At 39.6% G+C, this 16413-nt stretch overlaps 1 protein-coding gene across 2 annotated transcripts in view; it reads right to left on the reverse strand.

Annotated features, from left to right (window-relative positions):
- iqgap2 (IQ motif containing GTPase activating protein 2) overlaps positions 1 to 13286 on the reverse strand; it is a 31236-nt gene extending 17950 nt beyond the window's left edge. The window contains exons 1-6 of one of the 2 annotated variants that reach the window (XM_019266155.2): positions 12948 to 13286; positions 10376 to 10475; positions 4965 to 5121; positions 4351 to 4428; positions 2820 to 2896; positions 722 to 789 (exon numbers count right to left, since the gene is read on the reverse strand). In XM_019266155.2, the coding sequence (XP_019121700.2) occupies positions 722 to 789; positions 2820 to 2896; positions 4351 to 4428; positions 4965 to 5121; positions 10376 to 10475; positions 12948 to 12993 (526 nt within the window). In that variant the 5' untranslated portion in view covers positions 12994 to 13286. The remainder of the gene's footprint in view (positions 1 to 721; positions 790 to 2819; positions 2897 to 4350; positions 4429 to 4964; positions 5122 to 10375; positions 10476 to 12947) is intronic. The other variant, XM_019266156.2, reaches the window with a different exon arrangement.
- Between the last annotated feature and the right edge of the window lie 3127 nt (positions 13287 to 16413).

Consider the following 16413-nt stretch of genomic DNA (forward strand, 5'->3'; position numbering starts at 1 on the left):
TCATGTTCATCCTCAAAAATTTCACAACTTACAAACATATCCAACATAAACCAGCCAGACATTTATTAAGGGTGCAAATACAGTTTATGTTGTATGTGATGTTCGAGAACTGTAGGGACAGGTGAGCAGCATGCAAGTATCTGGTAAAATGAGTTTACCACTTAATTAGTCAAAACAGTTTAATGTCTACAGAACTGTGACAGTATGACAAAGACAAATAAAATGTTGTGCTGGTTAATCTCAGTGTTTTGAGAACTGCAACAGTGTTTCAGAAATGTGCTTTAAAAGGGGCCCTGTGGAATTACATTTAAAAAAAGTTACATTAATTTACCTTCACTGTTATTCACTAAGACACATTGTGTCTTAAACTTCACAGAGATCCTTTAGGTATGTGAGAGAAAACTGAACTGTAACATACAGTGAACTGAGGTAACACTGATACATTTCCCCAAAGTTAAATTAAAGGACTGTTAAGAAGTGATGAAAAAAAAGATGATGTGAGTAAGCCCAGAGACTTCTAGTATCAATCCAATGTCAAAAGCTTTGAAGCTTGGTCATTTACATGTCCTGTTTAGTATCATTTGAATGGCTGCATGGGATAATTTGATTTAGTGAAAAGTTATGATCATTCAAACATCTTGACAATCACTGGCTGTTTCTTCTTTTGTTTATAGAGATGCATATAACTTTTGTGTTTTTGTGCTATAGTTGCTGGCTTTACCTGTGAATGCCACTTTCCCCAGCAGGTCCTGGATCTGTGGTGCAATGCCCAGTTTGTACAGGTACAGGCTGAAATAAACCACATGGGGTGTGAATTTCACAAATAAAAAAGTAAAAACTGAAACATTCAGATATCTAACAGTCTGATATCATGAACCTGAAACTCTAGTTTTGGACATTTTCCTCCTGCTGGTCTTTAATTCCTATGTCACACTTACACCACAGGGGGGTAGTCTTGTCTTGCATTACAACAAGCACTATCTAACAGCCGCCAGCAGGCCTAGTCTCTCAATGAGTACTGCACTCAGCAAGCAGGTGGCTGGAAACTTCATAAAACTTTCATCTTCCCACAGGTACCTGATAAGTGGCAATGAATTATAGATATTTGAGGCAGGCATCAGCACAGTTTTGAAAGGAACAACCGTAGCTGCTGGTTATTCTGGCCTTTGGTCACAGTGTGTGCGTATGTGTACACATGAAATGCCCTCTGCCCTTGGGACATAGAGGGGGGGGCTTTGAACCACTATCTAAACTCTGCTTATACAAAGGGCAATGTTTTAACATGCAGGCAGCTGATTCGGGCAAGATACACACACAGTAACAGCTGACTGGGGTTAATGAAGGTGGCTGATTACGAGCCACAGGGGTTGCAGACAATCAGCTGACTAGCTTGGAGCAACAAGCGCTCTCCAGACTGTGGGTCCTCCTTGTTCAGTTACATGTTCTCCTCTTCTTTTTAGACACCAAATTAAGCCCTACATCTCTATCACTCCATAATAAGCATTTTCAAATATATTTGTAAGCCGTTCTTTCCTTTTTACACTGTGTTCCTTTTGACATTTCCCACCACACTGAATGTGCAGAAGCATCCGCTGCTTTGCTTCCATGTCTGCTTGTGTTTGTACCCAGGGAAGCAGAGTATTCAATGGGTCCTTGTGGGACTTAAGTTGGACTCGCAGGAAGGAAGAGCACGTGTGTGCATAAGGAGGGAAGGAAACCAATTCTCTCAGGACCTGACCATAACACTACAAAAGAGAAAACAATCCTAGCAGTTAACCACTCCCTAAATCTGTGTTTGGCTAACTGGACGGGTCAGATAGATAAAACTTCAGTTAATTTAAAAGTCTGAGGCGCTGAAGTTGTTATTGTCAAACCATCCAGTTGAGTCACAGTAACACCTCTGACTTTTCTTTTTCAAAAGGATTACACACATATCTGGAACCATGACAAAGATTTTATCCTTTGGGGTGAGACTATAAGTGAAGAGTTGAGCACTCACAGAAAGCCCCTGTTGACATATAGACGTTTATATAAGCAGTGTGCAGACTGTTCATCAGAAGTGTTCAAAATTAATTTAAGAAATGCCTATATTGCCTATAGCTAGATGCATGGTTCTGTATAAGCCTATATAGCCTTGACCTATTTAAGACAGATCATAAAAAGGTGTTTGACAAGAAGTACTTTCTGTCTTACATAGGTGGAAATAACATGTTCCAGTTCTTGTTTCATTTCACTGAGTACCATTTCTGTTTTTGACATATAATTTAGAGGTTGGCCCCCTCGTACATACAGTCGCATACATTTCTCATCCCACATATGAGCTGTCCTTAATTTATGCTTGAACTTGAACACACTGAAATGTAGTGGTTATTTTGCCATCTATACAGCATAGCCTATATATATGTATATACACTGTCTGCCATAACCACTGAGTGAAACAAGTGTCTAAATTAGACTGTGAGTAACAGTGACACAGAGTATGAGTAGAGTACTGATACCCGCATGTAAAAGTGAACATTTACAGACAAATGCATTGCCTGCCAACTCTAATCTGCCTCTTAGCTCACAATTTCATTTTAACTACAGTACCAGACTGACTTTGACATTTACGTCATTCATAACAAAAGCTGTTTTTTCATTTCAAGTGAAATTACACTCGACATTCTGGTGTGGCACCTCCAGTAAAAAAGTAACTGGGTGCTCTGCGCAAACAAAAGACTTTAGAGATGAGTGAGCGATTTTGTTGTCAAAAGTGAGAAATGCATGAAGACAGTGAAGTGAAAAATCACTATGTTTTTTTGGCATCCTTTTATTCTTACCTCAGTGCGTGTATGCAGTATACCACCTTGGGCATGTTTTTGCGATCGTACACATCTGTCGTTTCAGGATAGAATATCTGAAAGCAGAAACCACAATAGATTAATCACTCTTCTTTTAACAGCATCTTGACACTTTTTATTCTGCTGCAGCCAAACATGAGCACAATATCCATCACAATGTCCCTTCACATTCTAACCTGTAGATGTATGAGAAGTTGCAAGGAGTGGACATCACAATAAAAACACATAAAATGCAAATGAATACAATAAATACGACATTTGTGAAGGACGTCATTTTTAGTACCATGAACTGGGGTATGAGCTTCACAGAGCAACTGCATTATATTTTATAGGTGTTCGTGCTGCTTATGTCAATTATACGTATCCAGTTTAAGGAGTACACACTTTCCAAAACACTGGGTATGTTCTTGCCCATCTCTGAACTGTTTTATGTCACACATTTTCTCAAATACATGAAACAATGTACTCAAAACAATCTACAAATAAGATTACCTTATTAGAGTGGCAATTACTAAAAAGGCTATTCAGAAAAATTTCCAATTAAATTACTATGAAAAGCGATCCCAAAGGGCAGTGCAGAGATAAGCGGGTATCAATTTTACCTCATTTTCATTTCCACGATACACCTCAGTGAAGTCTTTTGTGTCGTCTCATAAAAGATGTAATGAGGTTAAAAACTGTTCTGGGAGAACTGTCACACCCTCTTTACAATTTCATCTGTCAGTGTTTACATTCTTACAGATGCATGAAATGTGTGTGTTTGTGTGTGTGTGTGTATGAATCATGTCACAGAGATGAAACCATTGACATTCACTAAAATTTCAAGAGACTTTTGTAGTTAAAGCATTAAATCATTAAACAACAAGTTGTCACAGGTGGTGTAGCATGTTCAGGTGTTTACCCTTTACTCTCTGCAGCTTTTGTATTAAATGACTTACAGTCTAATTTGATGCAGACATATTGTAGTCCTACAATGGATAACTGTTGTATGTGCTATCCTTGTTTAATCCCAGTTTCTAGTATATCTTAGTTGTAAGATGTTTTTTTCCCTCTAGTATGAGTGATGATGTATTAACCATGAGCCAATGAACCCATAAAAAAAGCTAAGGCCTAATTTTTTTTTGTGTCATGAACATGTTTTATGCTTGGACTGTGGAGAAATGACAAGTCAGAACACAACGTCTTCTTACATTGAACAAAACTGCTAAATCTGCTGCAAACATTCTGAAATATCATTGATTAGTATGCTAACATCACATGCTGTTGTGTTGATGACATGTCTTTCTATTCCAGCTTGTTTACCACACATGTTGTTTATTCCTAACTGGAATCTCATGTCACATGTTTAAGTGATATTTCACTTGGTAAAACCTCTTTTACAAATGGAGTGCCTTGTGTTACAAAATCTGCCTTTTCTTAAAAAGGTGTGATGACTGTGGAAGTACACTCAAACTGTATACTGCACACGAAGCATGTGTCTGCATTACTGATGGCTGTACAAGCCCCTTACCTTGGGTAGACCCACTGACTCCATGGCTCTGAGCCACTGGACTGTGTTGTCTGTGTGTCTGAAGTGCAGGCCTTTGCTCTGAAGATGAAAACAAGAGCACAAACATAGAAATGAAGCCATATAATTATGAGTAACTGCAGAGAAAGGGTAGAAAACTTTACCACTGGAGCTGAAAAACTGTGATAAAAGGCTTGTTAAAACGTGTGCAAAATTAGGCCATGCTTTGGAAAAGCGAGCTCATCAATGGCTTTAAAATATGAGCAACAGCTGAGTCTGATACCTAATAATCTCTTGCTGGCTCCTGTTTTTGTTTAAAATATGACAAAAGTGAAATAAAATCAAGCTGAGAGTCAAGTTAAAAATCTCATCCAAACATTTCTGTAGCTTATTGTCCAAGGACAACACCTGCATGTTAGTGTGGGGCCCCAACACTCGCCTGCCACATTTCTCCCTTTTCCTGTGTGAAACGGTCTCAAACTGTCAGGCAGTGTCTGAAAGATATGGAACGTCTTCCTGTCTGCTATGATGTAAGCTGGTGAAAAATTCAAATGTAGTAAATTTTTGACCTTATTTATAAATAGAATGATTTCAAATGGAATAAAACAGAGACGTACCTTATAGCGGGACTGATCTCTGTCGTAGATCCTTTTCTCAGACACCATTTTTGGGGCAAAAAAGTTGGCAAGTTTGCCAAGGTAGACGCCATTCCTCAGCCCCTCTTCCAGTTCTGTGGTAAGGGGCAAGTCCTCTTCTAGGCAGGCCTCCATCCACCTGAGAGTGAACAAATATCAACTTCAGAGCAGGCAGAGGATTCATAAGCAGCTCTATAATGTTAAACTCCTGCAACTACAACTGATCACAACTTTTCAAGGAACTATTTCAAATTTTATTACAAATCTAAGCACACGTGTGGAATATAAACAAAGGCGAGAAGAAGGAATCTCAACAGTGAGATAAACTCATCCAAGTAGATTTCCAGTTAAATCATTAAAGACTATTCAGAACGTCAAGCTCAGCCTGGTCTTTAATACTAAACAGCATGCTACTGTTACATTCACAATATAAATAAACATCAGTGCCACCTGAGATCTACAGAGTGTAGTGCAATTTATCGCGAGGTGACTGAATGCCTGCATGTAGTCAGCAAGTCAATATTGGCTTTTCCTACACCTGCTGCCTTCCCAAAAACTAAAAGACAGTGGAACAGGAATATACAAATATAAATCACAATAATAAAAATAACATATTGCTGCCACACATGGCATTTACAGTGCGGTAGAGTAGGAAAAAGCTCTGTTTGGAAAATCGTCTTTGGTGTAAAATATGTACAGTTGGTGGGACAGTGCAAATATGATTTTATTTAAATTAGTAAATTAAATGAATTTCTTCTGGTTTAACTCAAATTTAGAGCAACAACGTAGCCTGTAGGCGAGTGAGAACTGGGCATTGTTACAGGCAGCACCCACACTGAGCCCAGCATGCTTTAGGAAGGGGGCTGTGGACTGACTTACAGTCTGAGCTTTGCGACCACGTAAAGGTTAGTGTTAGGCTTACTTGTCCAGTGGACACTGTGAGGTCAAAGAACAGACAACAATTATCTCCACACACAGACCACCACAGGAGACGTCTGAAATAGGTAGAAACTAAAAAGCGAACTAGGTCATTTTGAGCATGTCACTGAAAGTTGACCTTCTTTCAAACTGATGTCATTTCCCTTGGAAAGGATCAACAGTGGCTTCGGCGCAGCCTCTGCCAGACTATTCCCAGAGATATTAAAACTCCATTCCAAAGCGCTAGTGAATGATTTGTGACCACGGTGAATCATCATGGTCTAAGAATCTGTTACACATTATCTGACTGCCTGGAAGTGACACCATATTTACTACCACGGTTACACCTCAGTCCCAATGCTACGTTTACCTTTTGGCTCGTCATCCTCCAGCTGAATTTATTCTTTGCCAAAAGGAGTGCACAATGCAGAGTGATTTAACTTCCTTGAGTTTTGTTTATGGGTTTCATTCGAGGCACCAGCAGCTCCTACCTCCTACAAACAAGAAAGTGTTCCGTCCCACATGCACGCACACGGACACCTTGTTTAGGTTAATTAAGGCTGTGTGGGTGCTCAAAGGATCCAGTCTGCCAAAATATGTGTCAGCACATTAAGGACATCCACAACACACCATGCACCGTCAACACAAACCCAGTGGACTGTGTAGGTTAGGCTCCTTGAGGAATTAAAGTGGCCTCATAACCAAGTATGTCAGTTGATGCTGCAGAATATGGAAGAAGAACTCTGCCATACGTCAGTGAAACAGAGTACAGACTGAACCATAAAACAGTTATTATAATATTTAAAATAAGATACTTATTTCTGTTGATTTATTTTGTGAAATACAATTTCTACCCACACAAAGACAGCATTAGTTAGTACAGGTTCTGGCTGTAAACTAATGCTCAGAGTGAAGGACGAGGGGTCAAAGTAGTATCAGGCTCTCAGGCTCTTTATCAGGATGGTTAGTATGATAAATCAACACAAAAACTACTAAACACTAAAATATTTCATTATTCCTGCTTCTCGTGTGTGATTATTTCCTGCTTTTCACTCCCCACAACATTTAATTTCATCACATTTTTCACTTTTTTTTAGGTTTTATAGATCAAACAAAATAAAGAAATAGTTGGCAGACTAACTAAATAATGTTAGTCTAAACTGAAAAGAAAAAAAAGAAAATCAATGTCAGGTAGGATTTTTTTTGGCCTGGTAAGCAGATGCCGCTGTTCTATCAATGACAATTAGCCTAACCCTCAATCTCTGCATGACGTGGCACTTCAGAAAAAGCCCATTTGTCTATGAAACTGATACAGAGACAGAGACACACATGCGGCGTGTATAGCTTTGAAGTTTCATATCTACATGGAAGTGACATATTAATAGGGAGGAGCAAATGCAGATGATAGTCGGTGATTACTGAGAGAAAGAAAAAAGATCTGCTTGGCGGGAACACAGTCAAAGGAACATCCTGCATGAGTAACAGAACTCTCCTGTGAAACTTCACTTCCTGTGCTTAAAACAATGTTGGGAGAACTTGTCTCCTGAAGCAGGACAGGCTAGCAGTCCTGTTTACAAGCAACCAAAGCAGGCTTTCCTGTCATTGTCCAACCTGCGACTAAACAAAACACAGCTTTCTGGACTCTGTTACTTAAATCTGTCCCGCCTCAACACATTATTAGTAATCTACACTCTTTTGCTTGGAGCTAAAGCATTTTTGTCTATACACAGGGTGTCTTCTGAAAACTTGCGTCATGCTGCTTAGTCATGCTGGTCATGAGCTTGTGATTGTGTTTGTGCGCGCCTGTGTGTCTGTAATGGGTAAAATTTAGCATATTTGGTTGGGTAGGGTGCGTTTCAGAATAAAAATAACATCCTCTCAATAAAAAAATAAAAAAATGCTTCTGGTGTTGGACCTGCATGAAAGCAAACCAAAAGGGTCCTTCATACAAAAGTTACTGTTTACTTTTAGTACAAAGTCTCATTCCAGAAACTACTGTGAGTGTGTGTGTGAGTGTGTGTGTGTGTTTTGCAGGAGGGTGTGTCCATCAACTGACAGCACCAGCAGCACTGACACTAACTAACTTAGCAGTCTACCAGATGCACTTAAGAGAACTTTGAACAACAAAGCACGTGGGTAAGCTATGATATAAAGAGCTTTGGTTTGAGCAAATGCAAAATGCCATTTCATAGGTGCTATAAACCATCAGCAAATCAGCCAATAAAAATGATCTGCATTATTGCCACTATCTTCCAGTATCATTGTTAGAAAACAGAAGCATAACTATTAACTTTTAAACCATAGGTGTCTCTTTCAGTTTGGTCACCGAGACATGTTGTCAGCGTGGTTATTTTCATTGAATCCGCTGGTTGCTGTTCATTTGCTTTAGCTGCAAAGTTACAGTGAAGATTCCAGTTTTTAGCAGAGAACAGGAGGGCATTTGTGATGGGTGGCTTACATGAAGCTCAGTGACTCTGAATTAACAAGGGGAGTAACTGGATTAGGTCGATAGAGATACAAACTTGATATGTTCAGATAGTTACATTTTCCACAGAAGACATATGAAAAGCAGAAGTCTAAACGATAAAATTAATAGCGGCTGAATTTTCATGTAGCTGCTTCGTTTTCAGGGTTCTGGATTTTGTTCACGCTGTCACCCTGTTTGGGACACGACAGAGCCATTGTTAATCTTACTGGCAATGCCTCATTGCTTTTCATACTATAGCAAGTCAAAATGTCTGCTGTGAAAAAGGCCTATAGCAAAGCCGCAGATCAGGTTGGGATATCTTTAAATATATTTATGGAAACATTTTCCTGCATGTGTCAAAAAAATTCATTCTGACTTTTTTTTCTTCTAAATTTGGGACATCACAATGTGCATGATGGACCTTTAGTCCAGGAATATTAGATTTTTTCCCACTGATTGAAACTCTAAAGAGTATTTCTGGCCTCTAATGTTTTTGAGCTGTGGATTAATTGAACATATTTCACCTGTGTTAACAAAAACGTAGGTGAATAATGAAAGTATTTTCATAACCCAGGTGTGCTAAAAGAGTTGCTTCTACACGGCTCCTGACCCTTGAGAGGAGAAACTAATCTCACACTCTCTGTGGCGGATGGCTTCATTAGGCGTCTTGCCTTAATCCTAATCTAACTTGACACCTTTCCCAGAATAGAGGTTCCATTATGACAAAAGGCACTGCACTCTGGGACAGAATAACAGGAAGCTAGAAAGTGAAAGTATGTGTACGTGTTTGTGTGTAGTGGTCATTTTGAGGTCAACCTTAGTGTATAACAGAAGCATCTGTTCCTTAAACTGTCTTATTGCCACATGGACAAAGTTTCTCCTTCTTCAGCAAATAAAACTGAAACATATTCCATAATCTAGGCGTGGCCCCGAATGTGTGGAAGTATGATCTGTGCTTAGTCCAGGCGACCTGCCCTTGTGGACCTTAATTATCCTGTGGCATTCATATTATAGTATTTCAGTAGTCTTTACTGATTCGAAGTGCAAGCTCAGCTGTCAAACAATAATCTGTGAAAGAAATGCTGATGCAAATCTGGCTGTGCATCCTCGCATAAAAGAGTGCCCCGAGAGGAAGAACAAATGCTGAATCACCACTAGGCTACAGAATGTGACAGTAGGTTTAAGCATCAACAATCAATCCTGGGAATCGATGAACTCTGTGACTAGGTGGGGTTGTTACAAAATCTGTGTTACAAGAAGCTTGAAAACACTTCCTGTTCCTTCCTGCTCAGATGGATGCCCTCATGAAGAAGACAGGAAGTGGTTTAGTTTGAGTTTTGCTCAGGAGCCTCAAAAGAAAGTCTTTATCGGGTTTATGTTGTCTTTAGAATAACCTTCTTTTGAAAAACTACTGCGAGCTATTGTGAACAAAATATAAATAAGAAACGATGAGTGGACCTTCTAGATTTTTTGTTTTTTATTTGATTATTTTAGCGATCAGTGAGGTTTATGGGCACAGTGGAACGAGAGCCACCCTTTCCACTAAGTCAGCACCTCCCTTGTCTTAATTACAAATGTTCTCATGAATGCTTACAGCTCTGTGTCATCATCTCCAGTGCATGCTGATTCTGCTTTATCTGTCATTAAAGCCCTATACTACTACAAAAATGAATTAAATCCACAGAGCTTTGCTCCCTTATCCTTCATATTCCCCTTACTTTCTATCCATCGTTTAACTTCTCACCCACTCTCTGCTGTTTTTATATCTGCCTGCTGATGATCATTAAACACACATGCTTGAAATACAAAACTGTTCTGCATAATCTAACATTAAACAAAAATACTTGGCCAAAGAGTACACACAATGTAATTCCCATGATCTCCAAGTTGTCATTAAGCCAACATAATAAAAGAAAGTGGTTGCATTTAATCAGCATGTGTCATTAAGCTCCTCTTATCTTCAAGGTCTTTCCTTTATCCCGTCCCGCCTTCTTGTCAGACGTCTTACCGTTTGGCCTCCTCCAGGTGACACAAGTACTCATAGGCAATGTTTTGTCGCCGCCTCTCATCCATCTCCTCTGCTGACAGCCTCTCGTCATCCTGAATGGCTGAAAAAGACAAGCATGTTCAAAATTACATCATGTAATTATTAATTATTTAACATACTAGTGTGTTAAATGATTACAGTTAAAACAGGGAAATATTATTATCATAATTTCTTATTTATTTTGTTTTAGATTAGATCTCAGTAAATAGCACTGTGTTTTATGTGAATGGGACTGACTTCTGTACAGCATACATAAATAAACAATACCACCAGATCACAAACAGGCAGAGGATTACTCTTCTAAAGGGACTGTTCACTGTTAGAACCACGAGTGCCCCTCGGAAACTACATCCCATGCTCTTATGAACCTTGCTTGAAGCAAATGAAATGGCTAAGTCAAAGTGGCCTTAGTGGGGTGCCCCTCCAACAAGTGACTTCTGCTGAGAGTTGACCTTTACCTGCAGCTTAATGAGATCTCCTCCCGCCCAACGCTTCTTACCTCGCTCTAATCCAATCAAATCCCTTTATTTCTGGCTGAGTGAAGGGACAATCTCGGACCCAGGGGCTCAGTTTAAGAACAGAGCTTTCTCCCAACGGACCAAGCACGTGTCATTGGTTTGAGTTCAGACTAGCAGCAGAGGTTTCACAAGTAATAGCATGTTGTTTTATGGTTTATCTCTTCTTAATTAGGATGTAGTACACCAAGTAAGACTGAAAGACACACAAACACATAACAGTGAGTATATCCTCTGTTTATAGATTACATGAATATTACTAACTAGCCCTAGTAATGCCAAGTTAAACTGGCTAAACCTGTTGATTAGTCTAAACAATCTAATCCCAATGCCAAGGAGGAGGGAGAGAGCATATTACTCCAATGACCAAAAGCTACCATGAGCAGTTTCAAATAACCTACATAAATAATGTCAGTGCTAAAGCTCCACTACACTGAGCTTTGCTCCCTTATCCTTCACATTCCCCTTACTATCTATCCATAAATAATGTTTAAGATATTCCAATTCATCACATGTGCAGATCTTTTTATTTTTTGTAATTGTATTGGAACCACAAACATTGTGGAGTCCTTTACCATTTTCCTCCATAGGGTCATTAAAGTATATTCCAACCTTGATCGACCTTGCCTGACTCTTTTAAACCCTCTGAAGCACTCTATACAGTACTATGTCTTTTCATCAACAACCTCCTTAGAGGCTTGTCATATAATATTCAAATGTGAGCCCAAACACACTTACACAAAATAGGTTGTCCAGCTTCTTAGGTGAAATGCCCTAAACTGTCACAAGCAAAGCATCCGGCCACCCGACCACAGATCAGGGGCCCAGCTGTGCAGTGGATGCAAATGTATGTATGAACACTCATCTCAAAGGCAGAGTGCAGCACATTACTAACTCACACACTTCCTGGAAGAGTCTGTCTGCACTCCACTGAGCGTTATATTTAACCTTCAGGATGGTTTGTTGCTTTTGTGTGTCACAGGATCACCGGACCTGAGTTACAGGCTCTATGATTATGACTCATGCTTTTGTTTAGCTGCGGGGTCATTCAAACTTTTTAGGGGGCGTCTGAATGGGAACCACAAGTCAAGACTTACTTTGTTTTTGGGTTGGTCCATTTCATAGACGATCCATGACATTTATTGAAATGAATTCCAGGGAATGACGTTGCGTTGGTCCCATAACAGTACTTGGAAGTTAATACGCATGCGGGGGGGGGGGGGTTTCCACACAAAGCAAATTAAAGACATCATGTCGGTCCCTAAGTTTACTCCACACAATCTTTATAAACTACTCGGTTTTCAATCCACAGGAGCAAAACATCTATGTATACACAGCTATGTCAGCCTGTACAAAAAGATTGTGCTCTGATGACATAATTGATTGGTGCTATCTCTCAAAGTTGCACTTTGCACACAGATCAGTGACAAGATACACGGTGAAGTGTATTGTATACTTAAGCTGTGTGTGTGTTTTTAATGTATCAGTTACAATCTTAAGTTACTCATGGAGTGAGTTAAAGATTTCACAACAGCAGCAAAATCCAAAGTTAATGGTTAACTTATGAGAAAATGCCTTATGTGTAGACAGGCTGATATGCTGTCTACCACCATTGAATAAATAAAGAAGGGGGGAAAAACAACTGTGGTGCAGCTGAGGACATTTTGAAAGAAAAGTACCGTGAGTCCAAAAGCCTTTAACATCTAACTATAGCCTGGAACCTGAACAATTACACAACTTAAATTTAACAACCAGGACGTGAGTGCTTTATCTTGCCCTGACAGTATGTTTCCTCTCGCCCTCCTCAGACCACATTTCATTTCCATTTTGCCAAAATTGTCAGACACTGCCACACCTACTGCCGTCCAGAGAAGCCAGGTGCTGCTAAACCACCTGTTGCTCATCAAACATCCTTGTGAAGACACCTTAAAGTTAGTCTGGCTTCATCCTCTGTCTCTCCTAAGTGAGCAAACACGGTACTTTACGTTTAGGATAACTCAGAAAGGCGTGTTACTCACTTCCATAGCGTGGCTTCTGCATGGTGGCGGTTTCTTCATGGTACATCTTGCGTCGTTTCCTCCACTTGTGAACTCGGCTGAACTGGAAATAACTTAACAGCCCTACACGCTACAACGAAATATGCCGCGCCTACAACAATATACTGATATGAATAAAATAACAGGGGAGGGGGGATGCCTAAAAAGGGGCAAGACGGTCTTGAAAAGTTTCATGAAAGCGCCGACTGTCACTTGCAGCAGACTATCCCCATGGTGCGCACCTCTTTGGCTTGACTCCTGAACAAAGTGTTTGTGTTATCTCGCCCCCGATATGCTCTGAAGTGAAATGATTGACGGGACAGGAGATGGAGATTTAGCACCTTGCACCACCTGCTGGTCAAAAGGTGGCTCATGCTGCATTCATTGCCACTGGGAAAAAAATGGAAAATAGCATCACACCACCACCTCTATTACCACACTCATACCCCGTTGCTGTTATATTTTCAAGAATGATATGGAACTATATATTAAAATGAGATTAGGATTAATTTCAGGAAGAAAAAAAAAGATATAAAAACTTGTAATTTAATGTTTTATTTTATTTTATTTTTGTTTTCAGATGAACTGTTTTGATTATTTATAACATAACAAAATAAGCTGTGCAGTGTTATTAACTTATCTTATTTACTGTTTGTTTTTTATGCATTTCCCATAATTCTATGTCTAATATAAAGCACGTTGAATTGTTCTTGAAAGATCAGACTTTACAGACTTGGCTTGTCTAATAAACCTCACAGTGTCAAATGAGTTTAAAAATGTAAATTCAGATCTTTGTATTTTTTATTTATTTATTTATTTTTCATCTTAACATCAAAGTAAGGTATTTTTTAACATCTGCATGCATCAATAAACCCACAGTATTTGTATTTGAACACTAGGCGGCAGCATCACGTTGAGATATCATGAATGGAGTCTCTTCTACTACACGGTGTACTCTGAGGCGTTTCTAATATTTTAGAAGAAGTTTTGTTTTATTTGTAATAAGTTTCTTTAAGGTTAATTTGCTTTTAACCCATCCATTAGGATGCTACTGTGCAGCGGCTGGGGACGCACAGAGAGTGATCTACAAATATTCCTTGATTTGTACACGTGTTTTGCTATCCTATCCACAAATAACATTTCTAATTCGTAACTTGTATTCTGGTTTGTACAAATATACGTGTATTTGTAAAATAATTTCGCATTTTTGAGACATTCCTGCCGAGATCCGCACAGATCCACACACAAATATTCGGGATTCACAAATGCCCGCCCTCCTCAGAACTAGGTGGCCGTGTTGTTCTATGTGTACATTGAACGTTATATTTATTCAGCTTTCTGGATGTAAAAACAACATTTCAAGATATATCTGGTATTGTTTGAGGACATTTCTAGCGAGGAATGTGCGTTTTACTTTCTAAATCTATGCTGAATGAAAGCAAATTGTGTTTTATTAGTGCTCTAGCGATACTTTATCGATACTAAATTCCAAGAATCGATTCGATTACGATTCTCAAGACTGGGAATCGATTATCAATCCGATCCGATCCAATCCAAAAACCATTTTTTTGGTCGCCTGAAGCCCTCGTTTTCAACAACACCCCAGTGGGTCTTCTGCTTGTGTTGCTGCATCTTCTGTTCATTAACCATGTCTCCCAAGTCCTTGATAAGTATGGCTGCCACATGACAGTTCTCTTTGACTACAATGTTGAGCTCTTTCTTTACTTCCTCAGCCTCCTTCTTCTTTGCCAGAAACTTGGCATAGATCTTGTCTAGTGTGTTCTGAAGTTCCATCTGAAATTCAATGGCTTGGCGCTCCTCAGTAAAATGTTCTGTGGCGACCTTTGTCTTCAGCTGCTGAATGTTTCTATGCATGCAATGGAGCTGTTGTCTCATATCCCGATGGTTAATCTCCATGTCCTTGAGTCTTTGGATCATCTTATTGTTCTGCGTCTCAACATCCTCATTTTTCTGGATGAGGGTTTTTTGGTCTCTCTTCAGGGAGGTGTTTTCTTGCTGGAGGGACTCTATTTCTTGTTTGCGGATGTTGTTGCGTTGTTGGAGGGACAAGACCTCATTCTTCAAGTCCTCAATGGTTTGAATGTGATCGTAGTTAAGCTGAGGCATTTTCTCTTCTCTGAAACTCTCAAACTGTGTGAGTGTCTCTGTCCTAATCGATGAGATTCTGAAGTTTAAAATTAAGAAACTGTGACCAGCAGCTAGCTGTCTAGAATTATATTAAGAGTGTCAGAGATCAAACACACAGGAAGATTCCTTGTTCCATGCTTATGATGTTCCGTTACCATGACAACACTACCACTTCAAAGCCACACCCACTATGCTGCCACCCCAAATACTCACTCAAATGGGGCTTAATCCACCCCAGAGTATAGTCCACAACAAATACATTGTTTCTTTCTGTTTCAGCAATGTTCACTAAAAACTACAGCGAGGAAGTCTGTGAAGGTTCTCAGCCATCCAGATCATCTATCTTCAAAAAAAGGTTAAGTCTGGGGTAACTGGACTTGTTTGTAATCTGTGAAGATGTTTCACCTCTTCTCCTTTAGTTCATTTCACACTTGGCCTCATGTGACTCCAGCAACCATCGTCCACACCGGAGATCAGGTGGCGACTCTGATGACAGGTGTCACAACAACAATGAGCACTAATGAACCAAGTGAACAATGGGCTGGTATATGATCCAGCCTGGGATAAATACCCAGACTCCCCACCAGTCAGTCAGAACGAAACAAGCCTCTTGGATGTGAGGCAAAATGTCTTCAAGGATCTACAAACAAGTCCAGTTGCCCGCAGACTGAAGGAAACTATTGGCCCCCTTTTTAAGAATTAAACTATGTACTAGTGAATGTTTAAAGAAAGATGAATGTCCTCAATAGGAGTCAATGGGTTTGGAGGTTTCTCTTTGGCTTTCTTCGTGAAGTATGGATGTGTTACCAATCAGGCAAGGTGGACAACTGACTATAGGGTCTCCGAACAGGTTTACTGTCAGGCAATCAATCTGTCTCATCTCATTTATTGCTCACAGTAAACTGGGGGCAGGTACTATTCAAACAATTTCCCTGCGGGGATTAATAAAGTATTTCTGATTCTGATTCTATTCCAGTGTCTGATCACAGTTTATTCAAAAGACATATGCATACAATTAATTTCCGTCTCATAACTGTATATAAAGAGAAACTAGTTTAAAAGTTGCATATAAACTAGCTTCCTCCATCTTTTCCCTCAAAGCATAGCTCAGTCAAGACAACTTATGATTGCTCAGTTTAACTTGAAGCTCTTGTGACAGAGCCTTAAGAGTATTGGTTTGTTTCTGACATTCAAGGCAAAATAATTCAGAAGTGGCCATGTGTGGTTGCACCTGAAGGCAACATACACAATGCAAAAATAGGAGTTGAGGGTGAGCCACAGCCTAGTTTAAAGTGTTCAA

The sequence above is a fragment of the Larimichthys crocea genome, chromosome III, assembly GCF_000972845.2.
Source record: "Larimichthys crocea isolate SSNF chromosome III, L_crocea_2.0, whole genome shotgun sequence".
Classification (NCBI taxonomy): Eukaryota; Metazoa; Chordata; class Actinopteri; family Sciaenidae; genus Larimichthys; species Larimichthys crocea.